This window comes from Sus scrofa, chromosome 3, assembly GCF_000003025.6.
Source record: "Sus scrofa isolate TJ Tabasco breed Duroc chromosome 3, Sscrofa11.1, whole genome shotgun sequence".
Taxonomy (NCBI): Eukaryota; Metazoa; Chordata; class Mammalia; order Artiodactyla; family Suidae; genus Sus; species Sus scrofa.
Window position 1 is genome coordinate 42073827 of NC_010445.4, and position 20185 is coordinate 42094011.

Here is a 20185-nt window from a genome sequence, read left to right on the forward strand (position 1 = left end):
TCTCAATGAATGTGGCTTGTGGCCAAGATAAATATTTCAAAAGCTGGACCATTTGACAGAGGAGGATTTCTGGTCCCAATAATGTACATTTTATTACCAGGGATCCGTGATGCACTAACATGTAAAGGGAAGCTAATTCAGCTGTGCAGTTGGATGTTGGTAACTTTGTTTCGACAAGATTAGCGTTATCTAAGGAAGGAATCACTTTTGGAAATGCTTCCTGATTTTTCTACCACAATAACACTCATGACCAGGGAGTAGAAGAGTGACTCTCCGAATGTCATGGGCAGTTCACTTCAGTGGAAGTTTGAATTACATATAGAAATAAGTAATGAAATTTAGACACTTAAGGTACTTGAAAGAAATAGATGGAATGCAAAGAGTATGGAGAGTGAGGTTTTACTTGGCAGAAGATTCAGTCTTCTATTTTGAGCCCCAGGTTCATCCCATGTTTAGAGCTATTTGGTGGTGCCCATTTAGAATGCCTTTGAATGGCTTGATTTTGAGCCCTTTAACCCTTTGCTGGTTTAGGTTCCAATTTTCCTGGATCTTCTGGGTCATTTCCACTTTTTCATGTGCTGTCTAGCTCATCCATCTATTTCCAGCTTCCAAAATTAGGTCATGCTCATCTTTCCTCTCTTTATCCTTGTAGAATTATGCCCTTCTGGTGGCAATATAGGGGTAGGCTATTTAGAGGTACAAATGATTAGGTATAAAATAAGCTACAAGGATATATTGTACAACATGGGGACTATAGCCAATATTTTATAGTAACTGTTAATAGAAGAGAACTTTTAAAAATTTTGAATCACTGTATTGTATACCTGTAACTTATACAATATTGTATAGCAACTATACTTCAGCTAAAAACAAAGAAGGAATTGTGCTCCTCTAAAAATCTCTTCATTAGGTAATAATTATTTCTTGTGCATAGTGTTTAGCCTGGAAAGGGCATGAGGGAACTTTATAGGATATTTTAAATTTCTGTTATCTTTATCTTGGTGGTAGTTACATGGGAAACACTTGTCTTTTTGGTTTGTTTCTTTGTTTTTGCTTTTTAGGGCCTCACCTGCAGCACATGGAGGTTCCCAGGCTAAGGATCCAATTTGGAGCTACAGCTGCCAGCCTGCACCACAGCTGTAGCAACACAGGATCTGAGCCGAATCTGCGAGCTACACCCCAGCTCACGGCAACACCAGATCCTTAACCCATTGAGCAAAGCCAGGGACCAAACCCGCAACCTCATGGTTCCTAGTCGGATTCGTTTCTGCTGTGCCGCGATAGGAACTCCAAGAAATACTTGATTATAGTTAAGACTATCTAAAAAATAAAAATTAAAAAAATAAAGGCTTAGGCTCACCCAAAGCCAAAAAAAATCAATCATGTCGTATACTTAAGAATAGGGCATTTTATGCATTTGAATGTATTCATATTATACCTAAAATAATTACTTTTGCTGTAATTTTGGAAAAGTTTTGATAGGTAATTGAAGTAAATGCATGGATTTAATTTATTGTCTAACTAGAACCAGATAATGTTGAAAAAATGAAAAATATCTAACAGTTATCATGATTCAAATTTGTCTAGAGTCATACTGGCATTTTTTTTTTTCCCTTGGCCATATCTGCAGCCTATGGAAGTTCCTGGGTCTAGGATTGAATCTGAGCCACAGCTGTGACCTATGCCACAGCTACAGCAACATTGGATCTTTAATCTACTGCACCATAGTGGGAATTCCCAGCATATTTTTATTTCTTACCTTAATCCATGGTATAATTGAGAATTAGAAATTACAAGCTATCTTTAGTCCTGTTTTGCAAAGGTCATCAATTTGGTGCACATTCTTTCAAATGTAACTACTAACATACACTCTCACACATATATGTACACACACACACAGTTAAACAATAGATACTTGAAGAATATTGTTAATTGCAAACAGGATATTTATTTTTTGATTTACAGATATAAAGAAAGTTCTACAGAGACACAGATTATCAGGAAGTTGCCACATGATTACATTTCAACTTGAATTTCAGATTCTGGAAATCCAGGTAAGTTAAGGAATGTGTTGTGATAAATAACAAAGATTCTGCTGCTATGAAATTAAAAAAAAAAAAAAAAAAACAAAAAACCCACACCCCAGTCTTCAGCAGTGGCTGTGCTAAAAAAGAGTTCTGAGCCAGGGCCCCCTTGTAGCACATTTCCATTAATATTAAAAAAGAAATTTAAGTATGAATACCCCTTTCTGGTTTTATGTGACAGTCCTAGCCAAAAGTATCTTCCTCCTGTATTGTATCTCAGTAACCCAGTATAATTTGCTGGCATAACCAGAAAGCAGACAGAATGTTAACTTGGAGCCCCTGGTCAGGATAGGGCAGAGTAAGGCCCAGACATCTTCAGTGTTTGGCTCCAAGGAGAGTGGGATCCAGGCATAACATGAGAAGTGACCAAGTCTGGGCACATGTTTTGGAACCAGAAAGCAATTTCAACTAGCTGGTTTTATGAGTTTGGGCCTAAAGGGAGTATGTGAAGAGGAGAAGAACAGGTAGGTACAGGCGGGCTGACTTTGCCTCAGCTCATCAGATAATTAAAGAGGATGTAGACCACTTGTCACAATCAGGTCCTATGGATATGCTCCTTGCTTGCCTTCACAGTTGTGTGCCTGATTCTTCATGTTTCTTCTCAGCCACAAAAACAACCCTAAGTTGTCCCTTTTTGTGTGGGACAGGATTTGATGTCAGGTGTCGGAAGCCACCCCCATCCAGTTAAGAGTGATTGGGTTTAAATATCTAGGCTAGGATTTGCTTCTTGAGAACTCTTTGCAGTTTAGGTTCCTGGTTGTCACCAATGATCATGGCAGGCTGAGAAAGGACTGAGGGATATCTCGTCCCTCATCTGATAACAGAGCTTCCAGGCTGCTCTTGCCTCAGAGTACCCCTCTTTATTCTGCCAATGTGACCAGGAACATCCACAGTGTGGCATTGCCAAAGCCAGTTGAGTAGGATGATTAGTAGCCCTAGAGAAGGTACACTGTTGTCAGGTTGATACCAGGCTTTGGAGACATGAAAAGTTGCCAAGATGGTATTGTAGTTCTGCATGATCTCAAAGAGCATTGCTGAAAACTGAAATAGAATATGGACCCAGATGGATTGATACAGGGTGGATAGGATGAATAGCCCATGCCAAGACTCCAGGCTTCTGCTTTGTGTGGCCCAGGAATTCCTGGATGTTGTCACCTTGCAGAAGGCTATGTAGTCAGACCAGTTGCCTCTTCTTTCTTTGTGGCTAATGTAATCAGAGTGGTGATATAGCAAATACTTACATGCATTCTGGCCTCCATTAATTGCCAGGCCTGGAGTCTGTGTCAGGTTGGCAGTGTCAGAGGTCTGAGGTCCAGTCCTGAGGCTGAGAACATTTGCACCAGCAGTGTATACATTGCCCAGGAACCGCTCAGGGTATCCTAGTAGTCTCAGGGTCCTACAGTCTTAGTAGTCTTAAATTACTTAGGTCCTAGTAGTCTTAGGGTCCTTTTTCTCCTGTTGGCATTCATTTTTTTAATAGTCACTCCATGGGTTATCTGGAGAGAAGCAAGACTATTGGCAAAATTAGGCTCATATTTGGAAAGCTATCCACAGGTCCAACTGAAAAAAGAAAAGCCATCCTCTGAAGTTGAGACCAATGAGCTATTCAGTAGAGCTGTGCTTTCCAGGATAAGTTGTCACCAAATATTGATTGGTATATTCATTACTGGGGTTTTGGCTAGAGAGAGAAAATAGATTGCAATGTTTTAATTTCATTTTATCAAAGTTGCATTCTTTGGTGACCTTAAGCCTCTGCAGGAAAGTGTCAGGCTGTAATTTGATCACATCATGAGTCAGATCAAGGATAAGGTTTTGATTTGGGGACTTTTTTTTTTTTTTTTTTTTTTTTTTTTTGGTCTTTTTGTCTTTTCTAGGGCTGCACCCGCTGCATATGAGGCTAGGGGTCTAATTGGAGCTGTAGCCGGCAGCCTGTACCACAGCCACAGCAACGTGGGATCTGAGCCACGTTCTGTGACCTACACCACAGCTTACAGCAATGCCAGATCCTTAACTTACTGAGTGAAGCCAGGGATGAAACCCGTAACCCCATGGTTCCTAGTAGGATCTGTTAACCACTGAGCCACAATGGAAACTCTTGGGGACATTTTAAAAATAATGTGATGTGCTTATGAAGAATGGCTGACTAGAGGCATTTCCAGCACAAATGAGCCCTGGGCCCCTGCAGCTCCCACTGTGACTGGGCTTGCTGGTCCTGTGTGGCTGTCATGAGGCTGCACAGACAGGACCAGTGGCACATAGGCCCCGCCTTCCAGGACCTGCTGTCCCTGTTGTAGTGACTATGCTCCCTATCTCCTACCAGGCATTAGTGGCTGGCACCAACCCAGGCCTCACTTCCCTATCAGCAGTATTTAAAGCTAATATTCTGATCCTCATACCACCAAGGCATGACTGAAAATTTTGTAACCATTTAGTAATGGCCTAAAGTTATACTGTTAGCTCACATGCTAAATAAATTAGAATTAGTTGAGCTGTACATCACAGAAAACTTAAAACTGAGGAAGGTTCAAAGTAATAGAAATTTCTCTGTTGCTTAAACAAATTTTCAGGATAAGTTTTCAAGGGCTGGTATGGTGGTTTCCTGATCATCAGGCTCTGTCATCACCCACATGGCTTCCAAATCATGGTGCATTTATCACTTTAGCATTTCAGACAAGGCTAGGCAAACTAGGGCTCACCTTTTCAGTTGAAGGACACTTTTCAGAAGTTGTAACACCCATCATTTTCACCTACATTCTAGTGAGCAATAAGTTAGTGCAGAAGTTTAGTTTTCACTATACATGCCATGTGGCCAGTGAAAAAATTAGAGCAAGTAAGAAGTACGAATGTTGGGGACTTCCAGCAGTTTCTATCCCACATGATTTAGGAGATGTAGGGAAAAAAAAAATCTAAGGAGAGAGACAATTTATACTCTTTGAAAAACATAGAACACAGTAATTGCTGAATCTCTAAGGGAACTTAAGTTGTCACTATTTACCTTTCAAAGTATGTAGGTACTATTGAACTGCTTGGTTTTACTTTCAATTTGCTACAGAAAGAGCATGCTCTTCTAGGCTTTGTTAAGAACATTCCCTTTCTCTCTTCATCTTTCCAATTTTATGGTTTTTATTTAAATCCTAATGGTAAATGGTAAATCCTCATATATTCTAGGCCTACTTGGGCATGTGTATTTTCAAAACTATATCTCTAGTAGAATTGCTAGGTCAAAGAAGATGTACCTGTAAATTCTGATTGATAGTACCAAACTGCTTTCTAAAATAGTTTAACCATTGTAAATGCTGAGCAGACTTTTTTTTTTTTTTTTTTTTTTTTTTTGCCACACCCAAAGCATGCTGAAGTTCCCAGGCCAAGGGTCAAACCCAAGCCATAGCAGTGACACAGGCCACTGCAGTGACAATGCCAGATCTGTAACCTACTGTGTCACAGGAGAACTCCTTGAGCAGACTTTTATAGTTGAGACCGATAGAAGAAAAGCATTGGTAAAGAAGCAGCAACCTTCTGTGTTGTGTTTTTAAAAACAAAATTTCCACTAGAGGGAGATATTTAGCTATCAGAAAATTAAAAGTTAACCTAAATAATAAAACTATATTAGTTATACAATGTCATTATAATAAAATCATAGTAGTACAATATTAGAACCAAAGTGACCTAAAGTCATATTAATAGAATGTTGGGACTAAAAGTGACCTTTTAGATTATCTAGGTCAACCTTCGTATAGGGATTAATTATTCCCAGAATGTTTGAATGATTTCTGTGTTGGCACAGCTGCTTTTGTCAGACGTGGTTAGAACATACAACTCTTTTCACCAGATTTACTATCTGGTGTTGATAGTGCTGTTGCACTGTTTGTGAGGAGTTGCAAAAACATTAGAATTAACATTTGTCAGTGTTAATAGTCCGTGTAACATAATAAACCAAGTGGGTGGCAGTTTGCGGGAAGGTGGTGGAGTGGTATGTTTTCATATCTACTCTCCCTGAAACCCAATGATATGGAAAAAATGACCCAAAAATAGGGAAGTTTTTTAATTTAAGAGAGTATTTGGTCTTGGCACAACATCAACTACTGAGAGCTATAAAAAATTAAATTGGCAGGTTGGATAATTGCAAAGGTTTGAGAGACAACCAGGAGCTAGGGTAGGGTTGAACAGTAAGATTCGTCTCCTACACAAGGCCAGCCCTTCAAGACTCCAGAGGTAGCTGTTTCATCTAATGCATAGAAACCAACGTAATAGAAACCACCAAGCAAAATGAAGAAACAGAGGGATATATTCAAAACAAGAAAGAACAATTTAAAAACCTTAGAAGAAAACCTTAAATAAAATAGAAATAATTTACCTGATAAAGGGTTCAGGATTTCCTGTCATGGCTCAGCAGAAATGAATCTGACTAGCATCCATGAGGATGCAGGTTCAATCCCTGGCCTTGTTGAATGGGTTAAGGATCTGGCATTTCTGAGAGCTGTGGTGTAGGTCACAGACATGGTTAGGATCCCATGTTGCTGTGGCTTTGGCATAGGCTGGCAGCTATAGCTCCAACTTGACCCCTAGTCTGGGACTCTCCATATGCCATGGGTGTGGCCCTAAAAAGACAAAAAAAAAAAAAAAAGAGAGAGTTCAAAATAATGGTCATAAAGATGCTAACCAGACTCGAGAGAAAAACGGATGAACATATTGAGAACTTCAACAAAGATAAGGGAAAATGTAAGAAAGTTCCAAATAGAAGTCAAAGAGCTACAGAATACAGTAAGTGAACTGAAAAATACATTAATGTGGTTCAACAGGAGACTACATGAGACAGAGAAGAGATCAATGATTTCAAAGACAGGACATAGGAACTCACCAAATCAAAGCAGCAAAAAGGGAAAAAAAGAACAAAAGTGAAGATGACTTAAGGGACCAATGGGACAGCATGAAGCATGCTAACATTTACATAGGAGCCTGAGAAGAAGAGAAAGGGTCTGAAAACATATTTGAAGAAATAATGACAGAAAAACTTGCCTAAAATATAAAAACAGTTCTCCAGATCCAGGAACCCCAGAGAATTCCAAATAAGAGGAACCCCAAAAGACCTGTTAGAAAAGATCAGTAAAACTAAGAGCAGGTTCTTTGAAAGGATAATCCAAATTTATAAAACTTTGGCTAGACTTACCAAGAAAACAAAAAAAGTTTCAAGTAAATAAAATACAAAATGAAAGAAGATGTGGTACACATACACAATGGAGTACTACTCAGCCATAAAAAGAACAAATCAATGCCATTTGCAGCAATATGGATGCAACTAGAGATTATCATATTAAGTGAAGTAAATCAGAAGGAGAAAATCAAATACCATGTGATGTCATTTATATGTGGAATCTAAAATGTGGTGCAAATGCTTATCTATAGAATAGAAACAGACTCACAGACATGGAGAACAGACTTGCGGTTGCCTAGGGGGAGAAGGGAGAGACTGAGATGGACTGGGAGTTTGGGGTTAGTAGATGCAAACTATTACATTTAGAATGGATGGGCAATGAGGTCCTACTATATAGTACAGGGAACTGTGTCCAATCTCTTGGAATAGAGTATGGTGGGGGATGATATGAGAAAAATATGCACACACACACACATATGCCTGGGTCACTTTGCTGTACAGCATAAATTGCTACAACATAGTAAATCAACTATGATAAAAATATACAAAAAAAAAAAAAAGAAGTGAAAGAAACATTACAACTCTACCACAGGAATACAAAAGATCATAAGAGACTACTGTGAATAATTATGTGCCAAAAAATGGATACACTCCTAAAAACAACTCTCCAGGACTGAATCAGGAAGAAACAGAAAATCTATTTATTAATTTATTTATTTATTTGCTTTTTAGGGCTGCACCTGCAGCACATGGAGGTTCCCAGGCTAGGGGTCTAATCAGAGCTACAGCTGCCAGCCTATACCACAGCCACAGCAACTTGGGATCCAAGCCGCATCTGTGACCTATACCAGAGCTCATGGCAATGCTAGATCCTTAACTCACTGAGCGAGGCCAGGGATCAGACCTGTGTCCCTGTGGATACTTGTTGGGTTCGTTACCACTGAGCCACGACAGGAACTCCTGAGTCAGTAATTTAATACCTCAACAAACTAAAATCCAGAACCGGATGGCTTCACTGGTGAATGCTACAAACCTTTTTTTGGGGCGGCGGGGGAGGGGGTGGCCTGTGGGATGCTGAACTTCCCCGGCCAGGGATTAAACCTGAGCCCCAGCAGTGACAACACTGAATTCTTAACTGATAGGCCACCAGGGGACTCCATACAAACATTTGAAGAAGAATTATACCAATTCTTCTCACACTCTTCCATAAAGTAGAAGAGGAACTTTTGAACTCACATTACGAGGCCATCAGTAACCTGATAACCAGAACAGACAAGGGCACAAGAAAAGCATTTGTAAAGGATTTGAAAGACTTGTGCACTGAAAAGTATGACATTGGTGAAAAAAATATATAATACAGATAAATGGAAAAACATTTCATGCTCATGGATAGAATGAATCACTATTTTGAAAATATCCATTCTGCCCAAAGCTATCTACATGTTCAGTGCAAATCCCTACCAAAATTCCAATGAAGTTTTTCACAGAAATACAAGAACCTCCTAAAATTTGTGGATAAATCACAAAAGATCCCAAATAGCCAACTCAATCTTGGAACAGAGAACAAACCTAGAACCATTGCCCATCTTGATTTTGAACAAGCTATAGTGCTCTAAACAGTATTGTATAGGCTTAAAAAAGATACATATGTCAATGGAACAGAATGGAGTGCCCAAGAAATAAACTCATGTATATATGGTTAGTTAATTTATGTCAAAAGAGCCAAGATGGTAGAATAGAGAAAGGACAGTATCTTTAATAAGCAGTGTTGGGAAAACTGGACCATTGTTTTACATCAGACACAAAACCTAACTCAAAATGGATTAAAGATTTGAATGTAAGACCTGAAACCATAAAAATTGTAGAAGAAAACATAGGACATAAGTTCCTTGACATCAGTCTTGGTGATGATTTTTTGGATTCAACTAAAAGCAAAAATAAACAAGTGGAACTACCTCAGACTAAAAATTTTTTTTTTTTTTTTTTTTTTGCTTTTGTGTTTTTAGGACTGCACCCACAGCATATGGAGTTTCCCAGGCTAGGGGTCTAATTGGAGCTACAGCTGCAGGCCTATGCCACAGCCACAGTAACCCCAGATCCAGGCCACGTCTGTGACCTACACTGCACCTCACAGCAATACCGGATCCCTAACCCACTGAGCGAGGCCAGGCATCCAACCCACAACCTCATGGTTCCTAATCAGATTCATTTCCACCGAGCCACAACGGGAACTCCTAAAAAGCTTTTGCAAAGCAAAGGAAACAACAAAATGACAAGACTGAATGGGATAAAATATTTGCAAATCATGTCTGATAAGATGTTAACATACAAAATATATAAAGAGCTGATAAAAGTCAATAGTGAAAAAAAGCCTGATAAAAATGAACAGAGGATTTGAATAGACATTTTTCCACAGAAGACATACAGAAGGCCAGCAGGTACATGCAATGATACTCAACATTACACTAGTAATCAGGGAAATGTAAATCAAAGCCACAATGAGATAGAACCCCACATCTGTTAGAATGTATATTGTAAAAAAGACAAGAAATAACAGGTATTGATGAGAATATGGAGAAGTGGGACTGCGTACTGTTGATGGTCTTGTAAGTTGGTAAAGCCACTATGTAAAAGAGTGGACACTGCTCAGAAAGTTAAATATATAACTTGGGTGGTCCAGCAATTCTACTGGATATTTATGCAAAGAAAACAAAAACAGTGACTCAAAAAGATATATATATATAATGCCCACATGTTCACTGAAGCATTATTTACAATAGCCAAGACATGGAAACAGTGTCCATCAATGGATGAATATATAAGGAAAATGTGGTCTGTATATACAGTGTAATATTTTTCAGCCATAAAATAAATGAAATCTTGGAGTTCCTGTCATGGCTCAGTGGTTAACGAATCCAACTAGGAACCACGAGGTTGCGGGTTTGATCCCTGGCTTGGCTCATTGGGTTGAGGATCCGGTGTTGCCGTGAGCTGTGGTGTAGGTTGCAGACGCAGCTCAGATCTGGTGTTGCTGTGGCTGTGGTGTAGGCTGACGGCTACAGCTTCGATTAGACCCCTAGCCTGGGAACCTCCATATGCCACGGGTGCAGCCATAGAAAAGACAATACATAAATAAATAAATAAATGAAATCTTACCATTTATGACAACATGGATGAACCTCAAAGGCATTGTGCTAAAAAAGTCAGACAGAGAAAGATAAGTACTGTATGATCTCACTTATATGTGGAATTAGGAAGCAACATAAGCAAAAAGAAAGGTTTATAGTTACAGAAAGTAGATTACTGGTTGCCAAGGGTGGGGGATGAAGAGAATGGTCAAAGATGGTCAAAAGGTATAGACCTCCAGTTAGAAAATAAATAAGGCTTGGGGATCTAATGTACAGTACGATAACACAGTTAATCATACTTTTGGAGTTCCCATTGTGGCTCAATGAGTTAGGAATCCAGCGAGCATCTATGAAGATGCGTGTTTTTTCCCTTGCTGCTCTCCGTTGGCTAAGGATCTGGCATTGCTACGAGCTTCTGTGTAGGTTGTAAATGTGGCTTGGATCCTGTGTTGCTGTGGCTGTGGCATAGGCCAGAAGCTGCAGCTCCAATTTGGCCCCTAACCTGGGATCGTCCATATGCTATGGGTGTGGCCCTTAAAAAGAAAAAAAAAAAATCATACTTTATTGCTTTTTTTATAAATGCCTGTACCTGTGGCATATGGAAGTTCCTGGGCCAGGGATTGAATCTGAGCCCCAATTGCAGCAATACTGAAGTCTTTGACCCACTGCACCGGGCTGGGGATTGAACCCACACCTCTGCAACTATGTGCCGCTGTGGGTCAGATTCTTAACCTACTGCACCATGGCTGGGATTCCTACTTCATTGCATTTTCGAAAGTTGCCAAGAGAGTAAATCTTCAAATCATCACAGAAAAACAATTTTTATAATTATGTATGGTATCCAGTATTAATCAGACCTATTGTGATCATTTTGCCATATATACAGATGTGGAATCATAATTTTGTACAACTGAAACTGATATAGTGTTATATGTCAATTATACCTCAATGAAAATTTTTTAAAAGAATGCAATCCCATGTCATAGGCTCCAAAGAAAATTGACTTGATGTGATGACATTCAAACCCAAATGGAAAAAAAAAAAAAAACACTAAAATCTGATTATAGTGTGTTTTGTGAGCATTCCATAAATTTTGCAAAGTTAACAGGACCCTCTCCTTAAATATCTCTACCCACAGTCCTTAAGTTGTGAAGAAGAATGAGAAATGCAAACTTCAGTTAAGTTGGCTGTAGTAGAAAGGAATGTGCTGCTGACACTCATGAAGGGTCTTTGAGATCTGGTTGTTTATAAGGTTCTTCCTCTTTGTTTACGATTGGGGTGGATTGACCTGATTAGCTGTATGACCAGCAAGGAGAGAGATAAGGAAAAAGTGTCTTACAGAATCCACAACACACACTTCACCCGCCACCCCCACAAAAAAAAAGGGGCCAATAAGTCATAGGCTTTATGCTGACAGAATAATTTGCCTATTCTAATGGGTGAAAGGCCAAAATTCAAAACATAACATTGAAGCAAAAGATAAGACATTCCTCTGAGATTTTGTTCTTTTTTCTTTATTTCTTTTTGTTATAACAGCTTGAGATCGGTTTACATATATAATTCATCCATTTAATGTATATATTCAATATACATATAATACACATATACATGATATATATAATGTCTTGATTATAGACATAATTCATGTTCCTTAAAGGGAAAAATTAGAAAATGTGAAAAATAGGAATCATGCATAGTCCTACTACCCAATCACTGCTAAAATTATGCTTCTTTTCCTCATGACTTTTCTGAGTAATTTTATAAAGTTGTGATTCTTCTATACTGTCATTTTTATGTAACATTCTCATTCCTCATTAAAACTTGAAGAGTTGTTATTAAAATCATTTCTAAATATTAAAAAAAAATAAAGTATACATTCAGCCAGTTTCAGTTTACTCAGGTTTGTGCAACTATCACCATGTAAATTTTAGAATTTTATCACCCCTAATTTGCCTCTCTTTTGCCCAGACTAACTTATCTATCTTCTTTCTCTATGGGCATTTCATAAAAATGGAATCATAAAATTTATAGTCTTTTTTTACTAGTTTCTTTTTCTTAGCACAATGTTTTCAGAGTTCATTCATGTTATAGCATGTATCATTACTTCATTGTTTATTTTTTGGCTGAATAATACTGCATTGTAAGGATATATATCACATGTTTATTCATCAGCTGATGAACATTTGGCTTATTTTCACCTTTTGGCTGTTATAAATAACATTTCTGTAGCTGTTCATGTATAAGTTTGTAAGTAGACATATGTTTTCATTATTCTCATATATATCTAGGTATAGAATTACTGGGTCAGGTGGAAGTACCAGATGATATTGAGTACTAGCCAATGTCGAGCATCTTTTCATAAGCTTCTTGGCCATTTTTATATTATCTTTGATGAAATGTCTGTTGAGATTCATTGCCCAATTTTACTTGGGTCATTTGTCTTTTTATTATTGTCTCTGGAATTTGTGGGGATTTTTTTGGCTATGCCTGTGGCATGAGGAAATTCCCAGGCCAAGGATTAAACTTGCACCACAGCAGTAACCAGAGCCACACAAGAGGCAATGCCAGATCCTTAGCCCACTGGACCACCAGAGAACTCCTGGAATTTGTTTTTGATTAGATATGATGGTAGATACACACAGATGGCCTACTTTAACTACAGCTACTTGCTTTTTTTTTTTTTTTTGCTTTATAAGGGCCATTTGTGTGGATATCCAAGTTCCCAGGTTAGGGGTCAAATCGGAGCTGCAGTTGCCAGCCTATACCGCAGCCACAGCAACACAGGATCAGAGCTGTGGCTGTGACTTATACTGCACCTCATGACAATGCTGGATCCTTAACCCATGGAGTGAGGCCAGGGATCAAACCCGTGTCCTCATGGATACTAGTTGGATTCGTTACCACTGAGCCACAATGAGAGCTCCATAACCACAGCTGCTTCTAAAAATTTCTAATTTATTCTTTAGCAGCTGAAAAACTAAACAGAGATTATAAATCATTAATACCCATTTCTGCAGCAGCTCAAAATGTAAAGAGACAAGTCATATAGTGCCCAGACAAATGGAGAAGAGTCAAGCATTATCTACTCATTCTATATCCTTAGGATATAGCAGAAATTGCTAGATCTACTCCTGTTAACAAATTAAGATTCACAGTGTACAGAGCACAAAGATGGTGCAGGGTTTGTTCATCATCCTTTAGGATCCTTGCCATGAAAGGAATTAGAAAATGGAGTTAAATTCACTTTGAAAGAAATAATCCAGGAAATACAAGAACATGCTATATTATAACTGCTTGGACTTTCAAATGAAAACATTCAGGAAAATTGAGTAAGAAGGTAAGAGAGCTGAGAGAAAGAAAGGAAGGAAGGAAGAATAAAATGATTATAGTTCTGAAAATTAAATTAGAAGTAGCCAGGTGTACAATTTGGAGGATATGCTTGAGAAAAATCACCTACAAATGAAGTTGGAGAAAAAAAAAATCACCTATGCTTGCAGCTGAAGGAAAATGTGGAAAACAGACAATGATTTTTCCAAAAACAAAAAAATAGAGAGTAATAATAGAAGAAAATTTACTAGAGTAAAGGAGAAAACCTGGATTTTGTAGATCATAATATTTAACAGTTTATTTTACAATCCCCATTATTGAATATAGAATTGTTTTGTGCTCTTTATTATAAAGAGCCCTTTTGTCTTCATTTCTTATTTCTTTATTATGGATTCTTAGAATTCAAATTGCTGAGACAGTATAAATAATTTGTGCATTGTGAAAATTATGTTATAGGTAAAAATGTCAACTCATTGTTTTAATTTACATTTATCTTATTGTCAGAGTGAGCATGTTGCCTTTTACCTCTGAGTTTTTAGTTCATGTGTTTTACCTTTTCCTTTTCAGTTTACTTATTTCCCTGTGTTTATAACACAGATTTTTCTGTTTATTTCTTTTAAAGTCATTTTTATAGATATTTTGTGTTTTTATGTAACATATTTGGTATTTTTTGTTATTGTTAGAAAGTTCTTGCTCATTTAGTAATCAGTTAAATGTCTATGTTTTCTCCTAATATTTTGTGGTTTCATTGTTTACATTTAAGTAAGTAATTTATTTGGAGTAGTTCATTTCGGTTTTTGGTTTAGAGTGAGGATCTGATTTCATTCTTTTAAGACTGTAGTACCTTTTCTTGGTTACCTTTTCCTGTTACCTGGTGACATTTCATTTTGAATATTTTAAAAGTAGTTTTTTTTTATTTTATTTAAAAGTTGACTGTGCTTTGATACAAAAGTTTTTTTTGTCCTTATTTTAGAATAAGGAGAATTTATCTTCTGTTATTACTGACCTCAGCATAATAATGGAGCCCACCGAATATTCAGAATTAAGTGAATTTGTATCTAGGTAAGATATTTTACTTTTTTTGAGGTTATTTTAACTTTACAATTTTAAGTTTACCTGTTCTTTTTTCTTGACAAGTAAATTTCAAAATATCTCTGAAAGCAGAACATCATTATTGTGGCTTATATTTAAGCCTATATTCTCTATATCTCTCATTCATTCAATTAAAATTTATTATACATTCACCAAGTCCTAGGCATTAAAATTAAAATGTGAGCAAAACTAGATATAATCTTTGATCCTCATAGAATTTGTAGCCTAGTAAAGAATTCAGATATTAAATAATCTCAGAAATTAAAATTATGGCTGTTTTAAATGCTACAAATGAGAGTTATACACTGTATTGAAGCTACATCAGGAATTTGGCTTTTGGGGAAAACATAGAATATTTTCCTAAAACTTGAGCCAATGTGAACAGGTGTACAGTAAACAAAAGAGATCCGAGGAGTTCCTACTATGGCACAGTGGGTTAAGGATCCAGCGTTGTCTCTGTGGCAGTGTGGGTTCCAATCCCTGGCCTGGTGCAGTGGGTTAAGGATCCAGCTTTGCTTCAGTTGTGGTGTAGGTTGCAGCTGCAGCTTGGATTCAGTCCCTGGCCCGGGAACTTCCATATGCTGTGGTTATGGCCCAAAAAAAAAAAAAAAAACAAACCCCAAAACCAAAACCCAACAACAACAACAGCAAAACCAAGAGTTCCTAGATAGAATAGCTTGTGCTAGGAGGGAGCATGGCACCTATGAGCATCTAGGGGAGGCCAGAGTGACTGGGGGAAGGCAAGAGCAGAGAATTGTGGTATAAGATAAAGTTAGCAACCTATGTAAGGTCCACACTATGGATTTTGGTATAAGGAGTTTGATCATAGTCCTGAGCATTGTGAAGCTATTGAATGATTTTAAGCAGAGCCAAAGGAAGACAGAAGTATGATATCCTGGGAGCTCCCATTGTGGCTTAATGGGTTAAGAACCTGACTAGTATCCAAGAGTTTGCAAGTTCGATGCCTGGCCTCACTCAGTGCATTAAGGATCTGGTGTTGCCATGAGCTGTGGTGCAGGTTACAGATGTGGCTTGGATCCCATATTGCTGTGGCTGTGGCATAGGCCAGCAGCTGTAACTCTGATTTGACCCCTAGCCTGGGAACTTCCATGTGCCACAGGTGCAGCCCTAAAAGGGGGAAAAAAAAAAGAAGTATGATATCCTAGAAAGAATTACTCTCGATGCTGCAGGGAGAAGGGATTTGAGGGATAAAATTGAATATAGGAGGGTTAATGACTAGCCCATTAAAACAGTTTAGGGAAACAGAAATTTGTAGTTTGGACTAGATTAGTGGTAGTTGAGATAAAGGACTGGATGGATTTTGGGAATATTTAGCAAGCACGATTGAGTAGGCATTATGTTCATTGAATAAGAGGGATTAGGAGTCACTGACAGGTTATAACTCCTTAATCGTGGTGATTACATTTGTTGAGACAGAAGTTGGAAGAGGACCATGTCAGATGAGATTGTGACTTCAGTTTGTATATGTTAAATATGAGTGCCTTTAAAACACTGAAGTAAAAATATGAAGTAGGCAGCTAAGAAGAGATGTGGGTAGGAGAGAGAAACCTTGGTGTTATCTGCCAGTGGTCAAAGTTAAAACTTGGAGCAGGAATGAGATTGCCTTTGCAGAGAATATAGAGTGAAAATAGGAAAAGGACTGAAACTGAACCTTAAGGAATTCTAAAATATGCTACTGAATAGAGTTCAAGGATACTGCAAAGGAACTAGAAAACTGCTGTAGAGATGGGAGGAAATCAAGGGTGCATTGTTGACCACTGACAATTGAGTTGACAGTTTTTCTTTCACATCTTTAAAGAAATCCTTACAGTGTATACTGGAATACATAGATACATTGTAAAAAGAAATTTACTATACTGTTTTTGTGTGTGTATGACTTTTTTCTGTTATTTTTAAACTTTTCTAATGATTTTTCTTTTTGACATTTTGTGCTATTTCTAGGATAGGTTTGTGTGAAAATTCCCAACCACATCTTTTCAGATGCTTTTTCTGTCATAGTTCTCCAACTCTGATTACCTATATGTTAGAATATTTGATATATTGTCCCAGTGTTTGGATGCTCTGTTCTATTTCTTTCACTGTTTTTTCCTTTGCATTTCATTTTGAATAATTTCTATTACCCTGTCCTCAAATTCACAGATTCTTTCCTCAGCTGAAGTCCAGTGTGCAAATGAGACCATTGAAAGAATTCTTCATCTCTAATGTTTTTTATTTCTAGTGTTTTCATTTGATTCTTAATTTTTCTCTCTATACTAAAATTCCCTATTTGTTTATAAATGTTGTCCACCTTTTTTTTACTAGATCTTTTAACCTATTGGTCATAGTTATTATTTTCTTTAACATCTTATTATGGAAATTTTCTAATATAAGTTCCCCTTGTAATCCACAAATAGAGCATTCCTGTCAAACCTTTTGTAAGCCAACATGGTGTAAAGAAAAAAGCAGTTATTTCAGGACTCATTCTGTTAATGGATGCAAAAAATAAATCAGGACATACCTCAAATGCTCACAGTCATAGTTTAATGCTATGGTGGCTTGATACTGAGATGCTGAGGGTCCTTCTGGGGAAGGACTTTGGTGGTTCCACTCTTGCTGCTTGGGGTGCGTGTTGCTTTATGATGGCTCCCTGCAAAACAAACCCTGAATGTTACTTTCACTTTTCATCTTTTCTTTTTTTTTTTTTTTTTGAAAAAGTGAAAATTCTTTTCAGATTTTTTTCCCATTATCAAAATGAGGTACTAACGTAGATCGTCACTAAATTGAAGTGGTATGAAATCAGACTTTCAAAATGTAGGGAATACCTGGATATGTTTTTTTGTTTGTTTGGTTTTTTTTTTTTTTTTTTTTTTTTGTCTTTTTTGCTATTTCTTGGGCCGCTCCTGCGGCATATGGAGGTTCCCAGGCTAGGGGTAGAATCGGAGCTGTAGCCACTGGCAGAGCCACAGCAACGCGGGATCCGAGCCGCGTCTGCAACCTACACCACAGCTCACGGCAACGCCGGATCGTTAACCCACTGAGCAAGGGCAGGGACCGAACCCTCAACCTCATGGTTCCTAGTCGGATTCGTTAACCACTGCGCCACGACGGGAACTCCTGGATATGTTAAAATTATAGTATAATTAATCTGCAGCTACCTATTAGGTACCATCAACAATTAGCAATATTTTGTCAATCTTATTAAATCTATTCTTATTACATAACACATTTTAAAACTTTTAATTTGCAAATAATTATAGACTCAAAGAAATTTGCAAAAAACAAAATAGAAGGAGATTCCCTATACCCTTCATCCAGCCTTTGAGAGTGATAACATCTTGAATAATTGTAGTATACTGTCAAAACCAGAAAATTGATATTAGTAAGATCCAGAGAGCTTTTGCAAATTTTAGCAGTTTTGCAAGTGCTTTGTATGTGTGTGTTCTATGTAATTTTTATCATCTACATAGCTTTGTGACACCACCACTACATTTAAGATAGAAAACTATTTCATACTCCTTTTATTATCTTATTTTCCCCCTAATTAAAAAATTGTGGTAAAATATATATAGCATAAAATTTGCCTTTTTAACCCTTTCATCTGTACAGTTCAGTAGTATTAAATACATTCATAGTGTTATACAACCATATCCATCTCCATGACTATTTTCATCTTATAAAACTGAAGCTACATACCCATTAAAAAATAACTCCCAATTTCCTTTTCTGCCCAGCCCTGAGCAAACATCATTCTTATTTTGCTTCTATGATTTTTAATTAGTTATTTAATTTAATTTTAATTTAATTTAATTTTCAATTTTTTAAAATTTTTTTCTTTTTTGGCTGCTCCTCATCATATGGAGTTCCCAGGCCAGGGATCAGATCTGAGCCTCAGTTGCAACCTGTACTACAGCTGTGACAGTGCTGAATTCTTTAACCCACCAAGCCAGGCCTAGGATCGAACCAGTGTCCTCATAATGCAGAGATGCTGTCGATCCCGTTGTGCCACAGGGGGAACTCCTATAATTATTTTAAAGCCCCTATCTGATATTATCAACATTTGAAACATCTTTTGAGTCCAGTTGTGATTAGTTTATAATAGTTTGTTTTTTTCTTGACTTTTTGTGACTTATAATTTTTAATTGATTGATGGACATTGTGAAAAAACAATAGAGACTGAAGCAAATAGTATGTATGTCCAGAAATGGGCGTATTGGAGTTCCCGTCATGGCGCAGTGGTTAACGAATCCGACTTGGAACCATGAGGTTGCAGGTTTGATCGCTGGCCTTGCTCAGTGAGTTAAGGATCCGGTGTTGTCATGAGCTGTTGTGTAGGTTTGTGCGTGTACCACTGAGGGGAGCTCTCTCTGGTTGCCTACCATGATTCCAGTCTTTTTTGGTGGAGTCCCTTTTTGTCTGGGGTTTCCATCTGTTCTAAAATGACACTCCACCCCTAACAATTTGTTGAAATTATAGATAATTTCTTGATATTTATATGGTGGTTGCTTCCCTCCCCTGTCTTTAACCAAGGGTGTATAGTTTATGTGTCTTCTTTCTCCCTTAAGTGAGAACAATATTCATTTATTTGGTTACTTTATGAATTCAGGTTTTTAATGGGCTCAAGAAAGGTTATGATTTTGTAGATTATTCAGATTTTCCTTGATGCTAGGTTTAGAGTGACATGCTCTGCAACTTTTTACATCTTTTTTGTTGTTGTTGTTGTTGTTGTTGTTGTTGTTGTTGCTATTTCTTGGGCCGCTCCCGCGGCATATGGAGGTTCCCAGGCTAGGGGTAGAATCGGAGCTGTAGCCACCGGCCTACGCCAGAGCCACAGCAACGCGGGATCCGAGCCGCGTCTGCAACCTACACCACAGCTCATGGCAACGCCGGATCGTTAACCCACTGAGCAAGGGCAGGGACCGAACCCGCAACCTCATGGTTCCTAGTCGGATTCGTTAACCACTGCGCCACGACGGGAACTCCAACTTTTTACATCTTAAGTAGAAATGGAACTCTTTCTCGATTTTCTCTGATTCTCATTCTGAAATTTGGGACATACTCTCTTTTTAACTTCTGCATCCATCTTACCCTTTCTTTCTTTAGTTCTTTCTTTTTTTTTTTTTTGTTCTGTTTGCCTTTTCTAGGGCCACTCCCTCAGCTTATGGAGGTTCTCAGGCTAGGGGTCAAAAAGGAGCTGTAGCTATTGGCCTACACCACAGCTCACAGCAACGCTGGATCCTCAACCCACTGAGCAAGTCCAGGGATCGAACCCTAGACCTCATGGTGCCTTAGATTCGTTAACCACTGAGCCACAATGGGAACTCCCTTATCCTTTCTTTATATTTTTTATCTCTTCATATCTTTGGGCTTATTCCTCATTGTTTCTCAAGTCTCTATTTCAGTTC

General features: G+C 37.9%; 1 protein-coding gene across 5 annotated transcripts in view; it reads left to right on the forward strand.

The window, feature by feature from the left end:
• Nucleotides 1–20185, forward strand: part of CENPP (centromere protein P) — a 256672-nt gene that overhangs the window by 20753 nt on the left and 215734 nt on the right. For 4 of the 5 annotated variants that reach the window (XR_002342147.1, XM_021085711.1, NM_001315813.1 and 1 more), the window contains 2 exon segments: nt 1966–2054; nt 14665–14753. Coding sequence is in view for 4 of the 5 variants with exons in the window: in XM_021085711.1 (XP_020941370.1) it covers nt 1966–2054; nt 14665–14753 (178 nt within the window). In the remaining variant the exon portion in view is untranslated. 5 annotated transcript variants of the gene reach the window in all.